This window comes from Anser anser (genome assembly GCF_964211835.1).
Source record: "Anser anser genome assembly, chromosome: 2".
Classification (NCBI taxonomy): Eukaryota; Metazoa; Chordata; class Aves; order Anseriformes; family Anatidae; genus Anser; species Anser anser.
In genome coordinates, this window is record NC_139721.1 from 154,223,766 (window position 1) to 154,242,908 (window position 19,143).

At 38.3% G+C, this 19,143-nt stretch overlaps 1 protein-coding gene across 6 annotated transcripts in view; it reads right to left on the reverse strand.

Moving 5' to 3' along the window:
* Positions 1 to 19,143, reverse strand: part of RBM33 (RNA binding motif protein 33) — a 99,197-nt gene that overhangs the window by 58,412 nt on the left and 21,642 nt on the right. For 4 of the 6 annotated variants that reach the window (XM_083827365.1, XM_083827363.1, XM_083827362.1 and 1 more), the window contains exons 7-9: positions 13,819 to 13,990; positions 6,715 to 6,923; positions 4,550 to 4,856 (exon numbers count right to left, since the gene is read on the reverse strand). In XM_083827365.1, coding sequence (XP_083683491.1) covers positions 4,550 to 4,856; positions 6,715 to 6,923; positions 13,819 to 13,990 — 688 coding nt within the window. The remainder of the gene's footprint in view (positions 1 to 4,549; positions 4,857 to 6,714; positions 6,924 to 13,818; positions 13,991 to 19,143) is intronic. The other 2 variants (XM_083827366.1, XM_083827364.1) reach the window with 1 other exon arrangement.

Below are 19,143 nucleotides of genomic sequence, written 5' to 3' on the forward strand. Positions count from 1 at the left end.
AACTTCTCCAAAATTAGGAGTTCGGGGACTAACATGGATGACTTCTTCACATAACTTTTTTCTATCTGTTTTCTTGAAATTCAATGTCCCAAAACATCCACTTAAAATGATGGCAAAATGCATAAAGTAATTACAGCCGGATCACCTCAGGAACTCAATCTTTATGTGAATCCCCAGCACAAAGTCTAATAACAGATTTCCCATTTTTCCTTTTTTTTTTTTCCTCCTCCTCGGATTGTCTAAATGGTTAAAAGTACAAATATGTCAATATTAGACAAAAGGTCTAGAGAAGTTAAATAAAGCATTTCAATTAAACAGCACCAAATGCGTTTGCTCATTTACCAAAAACTTGTAAGTAAGGCTATTTTCCTTCAATTTGTGCTTAGCATTTGAAAATGATAGGGAAAATGTTTCCCACACAGGGTTAAACATCAACTTTGTAGACAACTGTGTGACACTTGAGAGCAGGAAAGGTGTTAAGAAATGCACCCTTCTCCCTTAAACTAGCTCCATTTCACAGCACAGTTTTCTAACATGCCTCAAAAAATTCCTTTTTCTTCAGTAATACAGGCACAAGAGCTAATGCATTAGCAACTATTTTTAGTTCATGTCCACGTCTGCCTTCCATCCACTGTTAATTACCTGCAGTTTACTGCTTCATGGGCTGAAAGGGTAAACTACGTGCACCAATCTTTCAGCTCTGAAGGACTCTGTGCAAGCTTATGATCAGGTTACATGAGAAAATGAGTCAGTCTCATCGTGGTTTCTAAAAAACATCTGTCAGTATTGCACAGCCATGACCACTTAAAAAAAAAATTGACAGCATGCTCTTGACAGACCAAGGACTAAAATAGCTCAGGTCAGAGAGGCAAGTCTGAGAAAAATCACATAAGGTGGGAAATGCAGAGAAACTTCATCTGTACAGCACACTCGTGTCTATTTCAGTATCCTGCCTCTGGCAGGAACATATACAGAGTTATATATATTTTTAAACAAATTAATTTAATACTCATGAAAGATAGTTCAAACTCAGCATCCTTTCAGTCAGTCCTTGGACACCTGCTGAAGCAGCAAAGAATTCTCAAATAAGCATTCATTTCCTCAACATGAAATCTTCCACAGATTTGAAAGGTACGTTTCAAACACAACATGTTGTTAGATGCTATTTTAAGAGGATTAATTTGCTTTTAGCTGTAAATTTCAAGGCTATACCTGAAAAGATGAAGCAGCAATTCCCATATTAATGATTTAGAAGAATTATAATTTTTCCCAGGACACTAGTTTTTAAAAAGGTAAATGGCACACTAATCCACCGAGCTGCCACAAACTGCTCATCAGTAGCTCCTGTCAATTTTGGCAGCACCACAGTACCCTTGAAATAGTTATTTGTGGTGTAAACATCAAGGGGAAAAAACATTGAATACCTAAATCACAGGCTGAACTAGTAGTTCATAGTGTGTCTACTTGTACTTTATAGTCCTCCAGTATTTGTAAATTGATCCGACTCAAATTTGGACATGCATTCAGCCAAAAAATCTCCTCTTACAACTCAAAACTAATTTACAAAATGGGACACACAGAAAAGAGAAAATTATGACAGGTAATCAACAGAAAGACATGGGATTCAAATGCCACAAAAGGCACAACTGAACACTAACTGAACACTATCCGCAGCAGGTGTGAACAGACACTCATATAACCATTAAGGTTTCTGACAGACTGAGTCCTTCTTAATCATTTATGAAGCTTCGAAGACTAAAAAAATATTAGAAATTTGTTTGAAAAAACTGACTTGACAGAAGCAACTGCTGGATTTTTTTTTATTTTTTTTTTAACCTAGATACAAGGAGATTTGTCTCAATGGTAAAGAAATAAGCCAATGAAAGGATTCTTCAAGAGTGCTTCAACTCACTTTCAGGCTGAAGTAGCTGGCTACAGAAGACCTTATATATGCTGTTGTATTCAAATGAAAATTTCATGACAATTTACATGTTTTAGTCTATTTTAGAAAATACTGATATACTGAATGCATTTCAAGATGAACTCAGGCCAAAAGGATGTTGAGAATGAACATTTCTATGATTTGCAAGTTAGAACAAATGCCCTTGGTGCAGACAATTGAAAGTATGTGGGCTTATTCCTTCCACAAAATTACAGAGGTAAAAAAATGTCAGTCTACATGAAAACATGATAGCACACCATTAAAAATACGGGAGTCTACGTGTGTGTATCATGCACTTCCAGACATGGCATTCTGACTTCCAGGCATCGCATTTTAAACAGAATCAAAATAAACTTTGTGTCTGACTCTATTCTCTGATATGTAAAAAAGCCTCGTATCTGGAAATAGATTCAGTTGAGAAGGGGCAGGACATCATCAAGAACATGAAATTACTCTCATCTCTTTCATAGTTCCTGCTACCCTTAAATAATTGCTGCTGCGTGACAAACATAGTAGTGTTGTCAGCTACCAGGCTCTCCCTGCTGGAACCCCAAGCAGAGGCACTGAACTGAGCAAGATTTTTTAAAAGGAAGTTTAGAACGGTCATCCCTACACTGGAATTTCTGTCTACCATTTGCATGCCTACACTGAAAATGCTTAAAGATTCATCTGACTACGATAATTTTAAAATTACGCTCATCTTCCCTGAAGAATATACCTGATGCCCTACATATTTTCCTTAGGTGTGTAAATGTATACTTTCATTTATCATAAGTCTACTGCTGTATGCTGAGATGGCCACTTCTAACAGCCAGTGCACAAGACTGACTGCTCACTTATTAAGAAGCTCGATTTAAATCACTACAATTTTAACAATTGCACTTAACAGTATGCTGCACACCTAGCAGCAGAAATATTCAGTAGTCTTGCAGAGAATCCTTTCAATAAAACAGATGGCACTAAGTTATTTCATATGAACCCATTGCCATTAACAGGGCAAAGATCTTTCTCACTGCCATACAGGTCTTCTACCATTGAAAAACAGATCACTCTGGGGCTGCTCCTTCTGAGAGGACGGCTACCAGTCAGGTAAAGTATGTGCACAAAAAGTCAGCAAGTTTTAAAAAGAAGAAAAAAGCCACACAACAGACTACAAATCCAGTACTGAAGATCTCCTAACATGCAGGTATGCAACTTGGTTAAAATTAGGAGCAACAAGAGAGGAAGAAAAGACTACGCTCAAGATAAAGCAAGGTCCCTAGAATGCCAAAGGTACCACGGACACTGTGGTAAGGCTGAGACAAGCCTGAAGCACCTTAATTACGTGAAAAAGCAACTCATACAAAAGAAAGAAGATACACTGTCTTACTTCTGACATCAGGCAAAACCAAAAATCCCAGTAGCCATTACTAACATGAGGAGGAAATCTGCTCACATAGATGCAGACGTATTAACTGTTTCACACGGACAGAGGAGGAGCATCTAGAATAGTCTAAAAAAGCTATTTTTGCTTTTCATAAACCAAGAACTGTTGCTTTCGAAATGTTAGTCAAATGCACAGAAGGCATACATCCAAGACTAAAGAATCTTTTGGACTGCTTCCAGATAATCTGTCCTGATGCATAATTTGATGGGAAGCACTGATTTTATTAGACAGGAAAGAGTGAAATAATCTCTAAAAAGCAGCTACTGTGAATCCATCTGTGAGAAGCCTAACAGATTTCTATCAACTGGCAATATCCTACCCTGCCAAATTCCTACCTTTCAGTGGGCAAATAAATGAAGCAAAGATAACACTGGCTTGGAGTTTTGCTGATTCAAAGGAGGGAAAAAATACAGAAAACGTAATGGTGAATACATATACGTTTGTTTTGCTTTGTCTAGTTCCAACTGAATCACGAGTCAGAGATATATAGGTGCTTTTTCTTTACCCTCTTGGGGATTAAACACTTCCCAAATAAGGAGTAATATTAACAGCTCTGTTTGCTGAGAGCTGCTCTAAGAACTGTAGCCCAAAGGGTGCTTGGTATTGAGTTACAGAAAGAGCATGTACTTGCAGGCTTTGAATCAAATAATCATACATGTGGAACTGAAAGGAGAACTGAAAGCATGTATCTTGTCAAGTGAGGACTGCAGCTTGTACCTTTCACACGGCATTTACAGTTCAAGGACTGCCTTTGTGTATTCTCACTGAAATAGGTGGGCGGTCATTCTGTGACTGCTTGGCTGAACCTAGAATGATGTGGGAAATTCTAAACTGCAGTATTGATTCTAAACCTACTATTAAAAACCAATATTCGCTACTTTTAAAAACATTCTTGTTCCAGTTTTATTGCTCTTTGAAGGCTTTCAAACAGTAAACATGATAAAAAAGTGGAAAAGACTTTACTACTTCAGCCGGCCACAATCCAACAACAGAAGTGTATCACTGTCTTTTTTTTTGTATGAGTTTCTTTTTCACATCTTACTTCAGGCAAAATATTTAAGGAAAAAAAAATATCAGCCCGAAGCACATTTCCATCAAGAGATAAACAAGTAAACTGTTGCTTCCCTGGCAAAGAGCAAGATGCCTCATATGCTAATGACTAGGAAGCTCAGAAAGCTCACCTTGTACAGGTGTCACTACCGTCCCCTTGAAATGTGGGTTTATGTGTATGTTCTTCGGTTGCTGAGGTGTCACTGGTGGTGGAGTCATCATTATTCTAGGTGTTTCTATCTGAGGGGGCATATGTAGCCCTGGAGGAGGAGAAGAATGATGCTGATGCTGTAAAGGAAGCAGAGATTGTAACTGTTGCTGCTGCTGCTGCTGTTGTTGTTGCTGCTGTTGCTGCTGCTGTTGTTGTTGCTGCTGCTGGTGCTGGAACAGACTCCTAACAGGTTGCTGGTGTGTTGGAATTAACCTCTGTGAATGAGTCTAAAGTCAGACAAAAGAATAAAGTCAATAGGCTTTAAAGTTCATATAACCTGACATAAACCAGAACAAAATTAAGACACCTTTGGAGAACTAAGGCCAAGTATGAATGGAAAAAAACACCTTTCCTATAACATCAAATCAAGTGGAACTGTTAAGATCCATCAGCACAGGAAAGCAAAGGAACAATCAATCAGGGACATTAATGTGAAGAGGGTGGCAAAGGGCAAGAAAAAGACAAAATTTGCAACTGAGCATCAGTAATGCCTAGGATGCACACAGAGAACGTTACCAGAACACATTCATTTGTTCATGTATTTTTAACAGTGAAACTTCCTAATCTCATAGGTTAGGGTTCTGCATATGCCGCTGAAACTGCCATCGGCTGCAATACGATGCACTGAAATATGAGGCCCAATATCAAAGCAAATCCCCTAACTTTCGCCTCATGTATAGGAGCGCCTCTCTCTTCCTCTCTGCCTTAGAGAGAAGACTGACCTAACAGTAGGAAGAAAAGTCAAAGTACAAGTTAAGCTATATTAAGATATCAGTGCTGCCCATCTATCCATACTGCTTGAAAGAAAAAAACATTAAACTGCTTTACAGACACCTTGAAAGGTATTTTTCATAACAAAAAGAAAGTCTCTGTTCAGCACTCTCAAACACAAGTAGCCAAAATCTTTTATAATAAAATAAATCAAGTTTTTCTTCAGACATTCATTTTTCTACTTCTAAACTCACTGATACTATGGGTCAGCCCTAGGCCAGTAACTTTCAAATCGTAGCGCACGAAGAGTCCCAAGCACACAACCTTTTAGTAACAAAGATGTGACATCTGTTTGGTTTTTTTCCCCAGCAGCCACATACATCAAGCAAAGCAGCTACAAAGCATGCACAAGATATTATGATGAGCACAGAAATGTTTACAACATTTAAGATTAAAATAAGTAGCAAAGACTGCAGCAATATAGAAAAAACAATTCCACCTTCACTGTTTTAAAACATTCCACTGCAGGGCTCTCAATCACTGAGCCAGCCACCAACTCCTGCTAGCGATCAGCACCTAGAGTTACTGCTGTTGGAAAAAGTCCCCTTTGTTTAATACGGATGACCTTGTCCTGCAAAGGCATTCACAAGCTTTGTTCTACAATCTCAGCTTCCAGTACACTGTAAAACAGTTAAAAAAAGTGAATCTGGGATACCTCTGGATCTTAAACCTACTGTGTTTTGGGATGGAAAAAGTAGTCTTCTATTCTGTCATACAAAGCACAGGCAGAAAAAAAAATAGTAACAAAGTTAAATTTCATCTGAAAGCCTCAGAAACTGATTTATCTAGTGGTGATTACTTTCCTTCATTTATATTTGCCTCCACAGTAGTATGGTAGGAATAAACAGATTTTTTAAAAATTAAAAAATTAAAGAAGTGGCAGCAAAAAAAATCAGTTTCAAAAAACTCAAGAATTATTTCACAGATTCTTTTTTTTTTTTTTTTTAACTAATTTAGTAATGTGGGACTGAACATGTTCCCATGTTGCATGTAGAGGACTTCTCAAAGGAATTAGCTTACTCCTCCACGCATATGCAAGGCAGTAAAAAGCCTGATTACATGCGCATGAGTCAAAATCTGCTTTTCATTTGGAGGCCTTGAGATTCCTCAGGTTGAGGCTGGTAGCAGGACTAATCCCATACTTTTATGATCACCACCTTATGCAAAGCCCACCTTGCCTAACAGTGCCCTGAAAGAGTAAAATGTGTGTGTAGGAATACCTATATTCCACCTTCATAAAGATTCAAATTTAGAATGCCTTTCATCATAATTCCTTGCAAGTACATTCAAAGAATACTAAGGGTTAAAAGGTACCATTGTCGATGGCTGGTTTGGCAGCAGTGCAGGCCTATGATCCTTCATTCTTCCCCTATCGTTATTGTCTCTCCTTTGTTCTCCCATTCCATGGCACATGACTGAGCCTCCTCTTCGCCCTCCTCTCCTTGAGCCATACCGTCCTTGTTTAAGCTGCCTTTCCCTTTCTTCAAATTCAAGTAATGCTGCTTTGGCTTCTGCAGAAAGTTCTGTTAAAAAAAAGAGAAAAATATTTTAGCTTCAAGCTGAAAACACACAAAATACCATGAAAAACACTAAAACTACAGAAGCATCCCCACAACTTGACAAAATTTGCAGGCACTTTGATCTCCTTTAGGTGGCATGTTAACATTTCATTAAAGACACCTTCAGCAGCAAAAAACACACAGATACTTGTGTCTGGTGCACAGGCAAAAACTGGCAGGTGAATGAAACAAACATGAACAAAAAGGTTTGTTTTTCCTCTCACTTAGCCACAGAAATGTCAGGCAGCAAAATGAATGCCCAAGCAAACTCTACTATCAAGGATATGTTGAGTCTTCCATAAGAACAGATTTTACCCACCAGAATGTTTTGCACATGGGCGTATTCCATTTCTGGTCGATGAGGTGTTTTTTTGCAGTAAGTAACTGCTTATTTTATTTCTTGTACATGGCTGAAGAACCAACTGTGCTTCACAAGTGATAATGCCACTTGGAGCACACTTTAAATTGTGTGCTCAGCTCAAGCCAAATACATAACCACTGCTAACACCCACCCAATCCACCCGACAGGCAGACACCAGAGAACAGATGGCACTCAACAAAAACTGCCAAGTTTGTTGGAAATCTGGGACAATGCTGATAAAATTAAGAGAAAACTATGCAGTTACAGACCCGGGTAATCAAGTTATTTGGAAAGAAAATCCAAAACAGAATTCAGCAAGCACACTGTGACACTAGCAGCAGTGCCACTCACCAGGTTTTGGTTATTTAAGGGGAATAACATTGAACCCAGACTTGCAGCTGAGCATTTTGCCATGTGCCAGTCACATCTCTCATTACCTCTGAAACTGACTTTTGCACTTAACAGTGAAAAATTAAACTAGTCTACAAGAAACACATTCCTGACCTATAAAAACATATTTTGAATTCATATGAATAACAAGTAGTGCAAGAATTCCATTTTTCTATTAAAATGAAGTCTGCTCTTAAAGGAACCCGGGTATAGAGACCAATTTTTCAGGAGAAATTGGTTACTTGCTAATACTACAAGTAAAAGCTGCAGTATCTCAAGATCAGAATAGAAATATTTCTCATTTCACAGCGCTCTTAAAGCAGCTATAAGACACTATAATAAAACCTCTGCACAGCTACATATCCTCCATCAGGAATATATCATTAAGGACCTAGAGAACTATTAACGTTTCTTGCCAGTGCAATAGCCAAAGCTACTGAATCACCACCTTAAACATCTTTATAAGCAATCTCAGTCAGTTTGTGAAGTTGAGGATTGACAAAAGGGCACGGAAGGGTAAGAACAGCATAGTCCTGCTGCCGCAGTTGTCCTTACCTGGCTACCTGCAGGTACTACCAGCACAATGGAGCTACAAAGGCTGTCAATTTGCATGTCCCAATTTTCAGAGGTATTCAACACCTGCAGAAAACTGGTGCTTCTCGGTTCTTAGAAGAAAAGCTTAGAACTTGCTGACAGTCCAAAAACACAGCAAACACGACAGACTGCCTAAAATCCCAGAATCTGTCCTATAGTTTGCTATTCCATTTCTGCATGTTGGTGGTTTGTCTGCCTCCTTTCATTTCCCCTCTCTGACACTGGAATTACGTGACACAAAAGCTCAAGTTACAACTGCATCAGATGTTCTTACAAGATGCTACTTCTGCCCTAGTACCACCTCAGGAGATCAGCAGAGCCCCAGCTGATCAGCAAAATCTCTTAGCATGCTTAGATAAGGGGCAGTGAATCACACTCCTAAAGTCTTTGTATGGTATTAAATGTGCACACTGTGTATTAGCAAGGAAAATTAAGACAACCATCCTCTCATCCAATGCAATCTAAAGCATTAGATGTGCCTAAAACAGTCACCCTATCCATCCTCTGCTGTCAAGGATGGAAAAAGCTGGTTTAATGGAAAAAACAGCTCTCATTCCAAACCTCCTTTCTGTCCATGCCTGAAGCAACTTCACAGGTTTACAAGTGTGAAAGGGCTGACACTGGCTTTTAGTTGGTCTGCAGGAAAGAACGCTCGCTGACTACCACATACTTAGTCAGAAATAATGCCACTACACTGCAAAGCAACAGCTCCCCTTCCTTGAACCAGAGGGGATCCAAATCCTGCAGAGCCACCCTGGGCATGCTGCCAGTTGGAAAGTTTTCTCTTATTTCGTCAAAAACAGGACAAGCAGGACATTTTTTTCCTGCTATTTTCCGCTCTACAACCCTGAACTCAGCAAGTTAGTTTGGAAAGCAATGCTCAGTCATTGCAGCAAGTACCTATCACGGATATTCATTCAAAACACTGTTTCCTGTTAAACAGCTTAAAAGTCACACGTGAGGAAAGCAAAAACCCAGGAAGGCAGCTAGGCTTCCTACAAGACCATGTCTGAGTCTCTCAACCTCTTTAGCAGGCACTGGAGGACACTGCGTAGAAACAATGTTAGAAGGAAGGATGGGTTTCCCCTAACAAAATGACTTCAGAGAGCTATGGTGATTATGCTCTGGGAAGGGATGAAAGCATCCTGGTCAAAGTCAGTCTTGATGACCTTAAACATGTATGTACATTTCACTCTCTTCAAGATGAAGACTAATAAATTATTTCCCTTCTCACTTTACACAAAAGTTCTCAAAAACTTTTAAAGGCAGTGTCTTTAAATCAGAGGCACTGTATCCAGTTTTGCACACAGTTTCAGTTTTGCACACAATTTCACTCTGACAGATGAAACTCTGAACCTGGAAAAAAACATCCAACCCAAAACATAACCCCCACGAATTCATTACAGTAAGCACCATTACATACACACCACACCTCTGACCACAGAAGTACATTATAACCACTTGACTGGGAGACAAAGGAATATAAAATTACATTAACACATCAAGAATACATCTTCCACAATGTGCTGCTGAAGAAAACAGCGTACCTGTAAAGAATTTTGTTCACACACAACTGCAGGTTTAGAGCCTCAGAGACAGGCTACAAAAGTGAAAACTAAACTCATTCCCCATGAACACCCCAAGCTCTTCACATTGCTATCTATCACCATGCAGCAAAGCACAGACCGCTCAACTGTGAGGTGGGCAGTTTATCCCATTGCAGAGCACTGTGCCACACATGCAAAGACCTAAGAGAAAAAATAGCATGGAAGAAGATTTTGCGGGGAGGGGAGCAGGGAAATGTCTTCCTTGAAAAAATTAAGACGTTTGCCCCGAAAGGAAGTCAGACGCAGACGAAGAGAAGATCATCGTTCCCTCCCCAGTCTCTTCTAAAGCACACCCAGGGATTCCTGTGAAAAGGCCACTGCTTCTCCCTGGTTGTGAGCTTGTGTGCATCGTCATCAACACATGCTGGGCCAGGCTGGACACAGCCCTGTCCCCCCCCCAGCCACCAGCTCTTGCCTGCATCAGCCCTGAACAAAGGTCTCTGCTGCTACACCTGCCTTGGACAGCTCTCAATTCAGATGCCCAGGCTTCAGAACCCCAGAACCCCTGTTGTTCTGGGTAATGTACAGATTTATAGCACAAATCCCATTCCACAACAGCCATAAAAAAAATACACGTATTTATATATACATGCACATGTACCATCTGAATCAAGAGGGATTCAGAGAGAGAGGGACTCTTCTCCCATTTTATTTATTTTTCTCCCCATCATGCAGACTTGTAATGTGATTACACCTTGTTCTTCTGCACACAGTGCAACAGAGTGACAGTGAAACCACTCATCTTAATTTCCTAGTCTTGCCTGAAATCTCAGCCAGTAGGTATCAGCAAACAAAAACGAAGCAGAACATAACAGGAAGTAATTCCACATATATAAACCATTGTTATCAGCCTGCAAGGGAGTCTGCATAAGTGTAGGGGTTTGTTTGCTTTTTTGTTTTTAATTAGCTGTAGAGAGAACAATTCAGTTTGGCAATGCCAAAGTCTCTTCTTTTTCTTCATATTTCTTTATGAGTAGATCCACAGCATAATTACAACACCAACTCGACAACAATTCAATCACATCCACTGTAAGTTATTTGATTCTCGTCAAAAATGATAAACTCAGCACCTCTAGAAAAATCAATTTAACAGTTGTCCAACAAAACCTCTCCTTTAAACTTTTTATAGCACTCCTGTATCTTGGATAACAAAATATTTAGGAAAAATCTCAGCTACATTTATGCGAATACACTGTATTTTTGCATGGTTTTACTAGCACACACTTGCTCTAATCTTGACTGTACAGTTCTCTCACATGCACATATTTAATGCAGTGAATCAGCAATTATTTTTCTAGTGTCTCTAAGTGTCAAGATTAATTTCACTATCCCTGGTAATAAAATGGTTTCAAATGACATCTTTAATCAGCAAGTAAGAATGCACTCCTCCAATAGAGACAAGCTGTCACAAAAGGTCACCAAAATGTGACAGGATGGAAATTACGTTTGTAACTTCAACTGAAATGTTAATTTCTCTATAAGTGTTTTCTCAACTATGTTCAGATTTTAAAGTAAGGAGATGTAGCTCTCCAATGAAGTTTCATTTTTAAACCAGTAGTGTCTAAAAACCTGTTCTATAATCTCAAAAGCTGATATTTATAGGCAAGGCATTTTTGCTGTTTAACCTTCCACCAGGCATTTGGTCTCTTATCAACAAAATAACAAAAAACTAGACTAAATAGAAATCTTTTCACAACAGCAAGATTATATTTTTGCAAGGACCAGTTAAAAAAAGCTGTTTACAGATTCACGTACATTTGCATCACCTTTTACATCAGAGCAACATCCCTGATCACCCACAGAAGTCAGTCTTGTTCTGATCACTGTTCTTTTAACAGCTGAGCTCTACTACAGAGTTTCTTCTCCTTGGCTAGTCTTGTTTTTACGTTACACTACTGAGTAAACCCATAGATATATAAAAATGCATGGAACTGTCATTTACCTTGTAATTACATGCTGAGATTTGGCTATTCCAGTGTATTCTTACCTTGAGATGATCCTGTTTTGTAAGACTACCAGCACCTTTTGTATAAATGGGATACGGCCTGTACGGTTTTATGGTTGAAAACACATTTTGAATACACCTCAGCTAAAATATCCCTTGCCCCTATATATTACTTTTGTGTCTGAACCCTTCTAGATGGTTCCCTTAAGGCTTATTTTAGTCAATATCAACACCTGCTTATAAAAAAAAGTTAAATAAAGGCCTACAATACACACTTTGCCTGAAACTGTAAAAACTATACAATAAATACAAACAACAGATTAAAAAGACCTTGATTCAAAGTCACGCGCTGATGTCTCAGAGCACAACAGGAATACTACTGTGAAAGGCCGGTTCAGCCTTTGCAGCTGACTCCTTGTTGCTCATGAATAAGTCCTCATAGCCACAACACCTTTATTCTAGACGTAAGGCTTCTCATTTTTCACGTGCACAGTAAAAGCCCAAACTGTGCAAGCATATTATAGGAGGAGAAGGAGGAGCAGCTCAGAGAAAAATCCCTAGAACTGACTCCCTTTTTAAGGCAAGCCTTTTAAAGGAAAAGGAAAATTTAATCAGGACAGGTCCTAGCAATTTAAATAGGCGCTCCAGAAATGAAATTTCAAAATGCCCTGTTGCCCCAAAGACACTGTCTCACCTGGAAAGAAAGCAGAAGCACCCAGCTACCAAGTTTGGGCTGTGTGGGACCCATCTTACAGCAATCCTGCATGAGGAATTCATGCCTACAGCCTGGCAAAACTTATAAATACCATCAAAAGATATCTTCTCCCAGTGATATCTGGCAATTAGCCAAAACGAAGTGACAATTTGCCTTCATTACCAGTTCAACTCTCTCTCTTGCATACCTTGATTCTCTTCAAAAGATCTGACCTTTTAAATTGATACTTTGGTTCAACACCGAAACTATGAGAATAGCATACCCCTCTGAAAGCAAAAGTTAACTTCTACCCATCTCACTATCACCATTTTAACTTTTTTTTTTTTGAGCATTACCACCACTGTAAGCACATCATGAAGGGCAGTATGGGTATCCCCAGTAGGACAGAACATGTCAGAGTTTTTAAAACTCAAGGATCAAATACTCAAGTACCCAAGACACACAGCCGGTCTTGAACTCTCGGAAAGTCTTGAGCTCTCAAAAAACAAACCAGTATCATTCTATTTACAAACTAAATTGGCAGTTGTAAGACAGTTGCATATCTACTGCTTCTTCTGGAAATAAGTGTCAAATTCATTAGCCACATGGAGCTTATGTTACACCACTCCCCTATGAAGAAAAACTACTCTTTTAGATGCTGCCTAATAGAATCAAGTCAGTAGGAGACACTCCCATAGTTCCACCTTAGAAAACCTGAAAAGAGAAGATGGGGGTTCTATATTTTTCTAACACTGTAAGTACATTTGCAGATCAGCAAGTTAGAACTTCTCTAGGCCAAACCAACAGGGGGAACACGATAGGTTCGTAACACACTCACATTCCTAAGGGGAAACATTGCAAAAAATACAGGTATTTGACAGAACAGAAGTAACAAGATCTGTGTTATAAAGTGTAAATCTTCCAGGCAATAAAGTCTAAAGGAATTCCTTAAATTGCACTGCACCACAATAAGCAGTGAAACAAAGACCAGATGGCCGCTGCTTGAAAACATGAAAGGTTTTAAAGACACCACAAAAGTGTCAGGGAACAAGCATTGTGCTAGTTTTCAAAATATTGTAAGCTTAAACATTACCACCAAGGAGACAGACACTACAAATGACTTTGGATAATTTGCATTTATGCCAGTATAAGTTAGAAAAAGGCTGTTCTATCTTTTGCCAAACTCATTCCTAAAAGTTCTAGAAAGCCTCTTTTATTTTATTTTATATTATAGCTCTTCAATATAGTCCATTGCCACAGAATCTCACCTAGAGTTTCTGGAATGTTTCTCCTTTCTCTTGTCACATCTGAGAGCCTAATTATCGTTCCTTCTTTCCGTTCAGTTTTGAAACGTAATCGTCCAGATTCTTCATCATCATCCTCCTCTTCATCAGATTCCTCTTTTGTCTCATCTTGAAGTTCCAGAGATTCAATAGCTGCCTGAATCACAAAATACAGAGGATATGCAAACTGAAAAATCTACTTTCTTGTGATCAGTGAGATTCAGAAGACAATGCATTTTTTTAAAAGTCCCTTTGTACAAATTTTACTGGTATTATATATTATAGAAACTCAATGAATATTAAAGCTTTAGCAATTTAAATATATATATATATACACACACACAATTTATTATATGTTCTGCATCTGTGTAACATCTACCAAGAAAACTTACTTTGATACAATGCTCTAGGGCAGGTGGAATCTCCAATTAGAACCACCACCTGATTAGTAGCTGTTTTTGCACACAGAGTGACATTCCATCACTGAATTGACTAAGATGCAAGCCTGGGATACAACCAGATTCACGGAATCCAAACACTAAATCTTTTTTTTTTTTTAGATTTGCTAACAACTGCAAGTAGCATGTTGTAGAAAAATATAGATAACCTCACATTTCTCAATTTTATTCCTCCAGGTACACATAATTGTACTTGTCTTTACTTTTTCCACTCCTTGACTATTTCCGAGTTTTAATTCAGCAAATGATGAAGAGAACGGAGAAAAGGATTGCATAAAATTTGAATATAGTAAACTTGTATATTGGAATGCTATTCCCTTGTCCTCATTTACTTTCCAATTCTCTCTGTAACGGAGAACATTTATTCAGATGAAAATTCCCAAATGAAAATGGATTCCTCACCTTCAAATTAAAATATATAAATAAATGTCATTGCCCTGTGCTGGCAAGATAAAATTAATGCTCCGAACGTTACACAAGTTATATTTGATTTCCAGAATTGAAAATTAGAAATGTTCTAAAACAGTATGGTTTTCCATAAAATATTTGGTTACTGTAGATTTGGCTTTTTTTTTTTTGTAGAAGCCTACTTGCTCATTTCTTAGAGCCAGCACATGCAATCTAATTCTTTGTAAAGCTGCTAAACAGATCACAACTTCTATGCTGCTTGAGGACAGTTAAGAAGTGAGTGAAATGTAACACGCGAGAAATGGTTTAATCTTCTAATTAACCAGATCAGTGCAGTAATTTATATGAAAAAGGCAAAGCGTGTCAGTCATGTAGACAGATATTAAGTCAAACACCAAGAAAGAGAATAAATAGCAGAATAGTAGAAGAGACTGCAAATTTCCTCACAAAAACACAGGAAACAAGATACAAGAAGAGACAGGATCTGGCAAGACAGTCTCAACTGTAAAAGGCGACACACTAAGAACTCAAGCTCAAAGCTTCAGCAGCTTCCACCAGGTGAAGACACAATCTGTATGCTCAGTTACCAGTCTTCAATGGGCTACTGATCCCACCTTGTTTTCAACCTGCCATCTCTTTATCTCAGATTGTATTTTATCCATTCTAAGCACATATTCAAGCATTGTACTTCCTGACTAAAAATGTTTAAAGATATAGCTAACGTAACAGTCTACATTTACACAAAGCTTTAAGCCTTATATCTGTTAAGAGATATTTTATAAACACACTTTATCATCAAATAGCACAGTTAAAAACAACAGATAGGATCGCAGGCAAAGAAAATCCTTCAAGACTGAAAGAAATGCAAGCCTCAAAAGCAAACCCAAATTGAGAACAACTGGTCTGATTAACATATCCATGGAAAATCAAAGCACCTCAGAGGAAAGGCAGTTGAAACTTGTGGAACAAAGGAGTCATGTTAGAAAGGGAAGAGATGTTAACGTTGTTTGTTTTTATTAAACAATAATTAAAGAGGGGGAGAGAGAGAGTTAGAATTTTACTTTCAAAAGAGGGACTCCCAGAAGGGAAAGGAGTAGCAAAACCTCCATCAAATCTATGTTTTAAACTATCATAAAACCTGTAATTTCACTGTTCCAATGCTCGTCTTTAAGGTCTCTCCCTTCAGGATCTCAATTTGGGAGTCTGAATCGAAGCAGCTGTTTTGTGAAACAAGCTCTCGCTGCTCTGAGCCTCCTGCTTTTACTTTAGAACATAAACCCCAGACACATCCATTTTCTACCTTCGTGCCTCTTTAAGGCTGTGCTGGGATTACACTTTTCATTCCTCAAAGCCAGGTCTCAGTTACATAATTTCCTCTATGAGTGCAAAACTTACTCGTGCAAGGCTCTATGTGTAGCTCAGACTACAGAATGATTAACGTGGTCTGCACTGTCCTGAGAAATCTTGACGTGGTCTAATGAAATGCTACAGAGAATACCTGTGGAAACTGCTGCCTTTCACTATTTATTTATTCTGGAGGGAAAAAAAAACATTCTGAAAAAAATGCAAGTTGTAACAGAGTACAAGATAACTTCTTTCCTGTGCAACATTAAGAAAATATTTATTCAACTTTCCTGCACCAGTATAACTTTATTCTTCTTAGCCATTTATACCAATTCTGTAGTCTTTCGGGTGTACCTCACATTATTCACCACCTATTACCAAACAACAACCACGCAGGCATTAAATATCAAAGACAAAAAATCAAAGGAGCTAATGAAAAAACAAGCACCAAGGAAAGGCAACGCTGAGAACGCTAACTGACCCATGTCCAAGTCTGATTATACGTATTATTGAGGGATTTATATTAGCTGCGATGGAGACACAAACATGCCTGACAGCCAACCATATGTTCTCTACATATAGCTACAGGAAAGGTTATCTGAGCTGTGTAGGAGCATACACCCCTTCCCCTGCGATTTGTACAATAGTTGTAGCATACAAGACTTCTTTTGATCATCTTTTCTATCATTCAGCATAATAGGAGTTATTTTCCCAATATTACAGTAATATAGACATATAGAATTTCAGAAGAAATTCATTCAGGAAAGGACACAAGCACAGGCACAGAATTAATAGCACTTGAAGGATTCTATTTAATACTAGCTAATCATGAATATCTCTGCATGTACATCAACAGTCCTTGAACAGCCACTTGAGGTCACTTGACTGGACTAGTCAGCCAAGGCTTCTTAGCAGTTCTCCTCAAAGGGAGCTTAACATTTCCCATTATGACACCTTGTACTAAGCTATCAAAGAGCTTTACTGATTTTTCATTATGAGGAAAAAGCAGTGACCTTTCCCCTATCACAAGGTCAAAGTTTTCTGCCACACTCATTAGATAATTATGCCATAAATCCCAGTCATTCACCAGAACTCCCCATGCTGGGTTACGATCTGCTACAGAGCAAGAACGAGTGCTCCTGCCCAGTTTACCATGCAGCTGCAGGACTGATAACAGACGTAGAAAGCCCAAGGAAAGCAGGAGCAAACGCTAATCAGTGTGATAAATGCTCATCTTAGCACAGGATCCTAAGCATGGGATTGGCAAGTTTTTGCCAGAGTGCTAAGATGCATAAACCAGGCTGAGTGTCATAAGGTTAAACCAGATCCCTTCCACATGGAACATTACAAATCAGAAACAAAAACATTTTTGACATCACTGGCCTATGGTAGCCCCCGGTTGTTTGCTAACACTGAGGCAGCAGCAGTTGTTCAATCCTAAGGGATTGAGAGATAAACAGAGCAGATAAGATGATGTTACATCTATTCCAAGGAAAAGTCCATTTCACAGATGCAAAATGGGAATAACAAACAAACCAAAGAGTTTCTAAATATTTTTCTGAACCTTCAAAATTTGACTGTTCTGATTTGCACTTTTTCATCATTTACTTCCAGGCTGAAAGATTTTATCTTCAAACTTCAACAAAAGAACCAAAATGCAAGAGTTTTGGTTAAACACAGATGGGACAATCTTATGACAAACACAGACATTGGCTTTTTTTGGTCTACATTTTATAAAAAGAAAACAAGCGTGCAGCGTTTCTTCATGAAATATGTTCCTGATCAAAGTCCTCGTCATTTCTTATCAGCACAAGCCAAGACATGGTTTAAATTTATACAATGAGAAACCACCATCATAGACTTCACAGGAGATTAGTTCCAATACTAAAATGACAAAGAAAATATGAATTTGATTTTAGGAGGTCACATTTTTATGAATATTTCATAGAAATCATTAGTGATATCATTCTTCTAAGAAGTATTTAGGACATGATAACTCATGTAACTGACAGTTTTACCAAATCTATTTGCTGCTGAAACATCTTGGTGTTGAGATTTCCTTTGTACCTTACAAAGGCAAAAACATCTTCTGAAGCACTGCTAGGGTTTTCAAGGAAGCTCCACGAAGACTCTTATTAATTCAAAATCCAAGTTCTAAGCACCTTTTCAAATGAAATATCAAGTGAAAAACTATGCCCTGAAACTGATCTAGACAAGGATAAATTTTTCCTGCCCCTCTCTCCCACCTCCCACCTGAGTGCCCCTAACAGGTCTCTCCCTTTCCTGCTTCATCAGTTTCCCCCAACAAGTTCCAATCCTATGGCCAGCCAGCTTTTCTGACTTAAAAAAAAATTCTTCATGAAGTATAATGGAATTGTCTATTTCTGTAATGTGGAAACTGCTTAAAATACAACGCTGCAGAACACTTTTCTCTATCAGCTCTCTCCCCATTATTCAGATGCCAAATCTCAGTCAAAAAAGTAACAATGCTATTTGTAACCTCATCTACTACAGCTTTGTTCTTGCCCTGTATTTTCTACAGGAGAATGCCAACAATTACCCTTGTTTACAAAATGTGAATGTTACGAGATTTAATGAAGAGTGCCTGTTATGTAACATTCAAATAAAAAAAATTGGCGTTGGAGCCCTAAGTGTCACATACGAGAGCGCATACTTTGCAAAGGTTCTCTTTGTGGTATCCTCATCGGAAGATTCCAACTGATAGCCTAAAAACAAGGGTAAATACGATACATCTGGAATAATACAGGAATTAAAAGATAGTACTGTTTTGGAAATAAAACTGTGGAAATCTGCAAGGTGTAAGAATGAAGTCAGAATGGAGATCAACAGAATAAAGATGAAGCTAGCACACTGCCATTGTATGACAAACAAGTTCTCTAAAAGTTCTATTAACGAAGTCAATTAAAAACGCATTAATGGTGCCTTTCAAATGAAAGGAATTTAACTCTGAATTAGACAAATTTAGACAACATTTATTACAGAACTGACTAGTTTATTGTCTAAAAACGAAGCCGTGTTTTTTTAGAGCAGTCAGTTTGACAGTGAAGAACAGCTATGTACTTAATTTTACATAATGTAC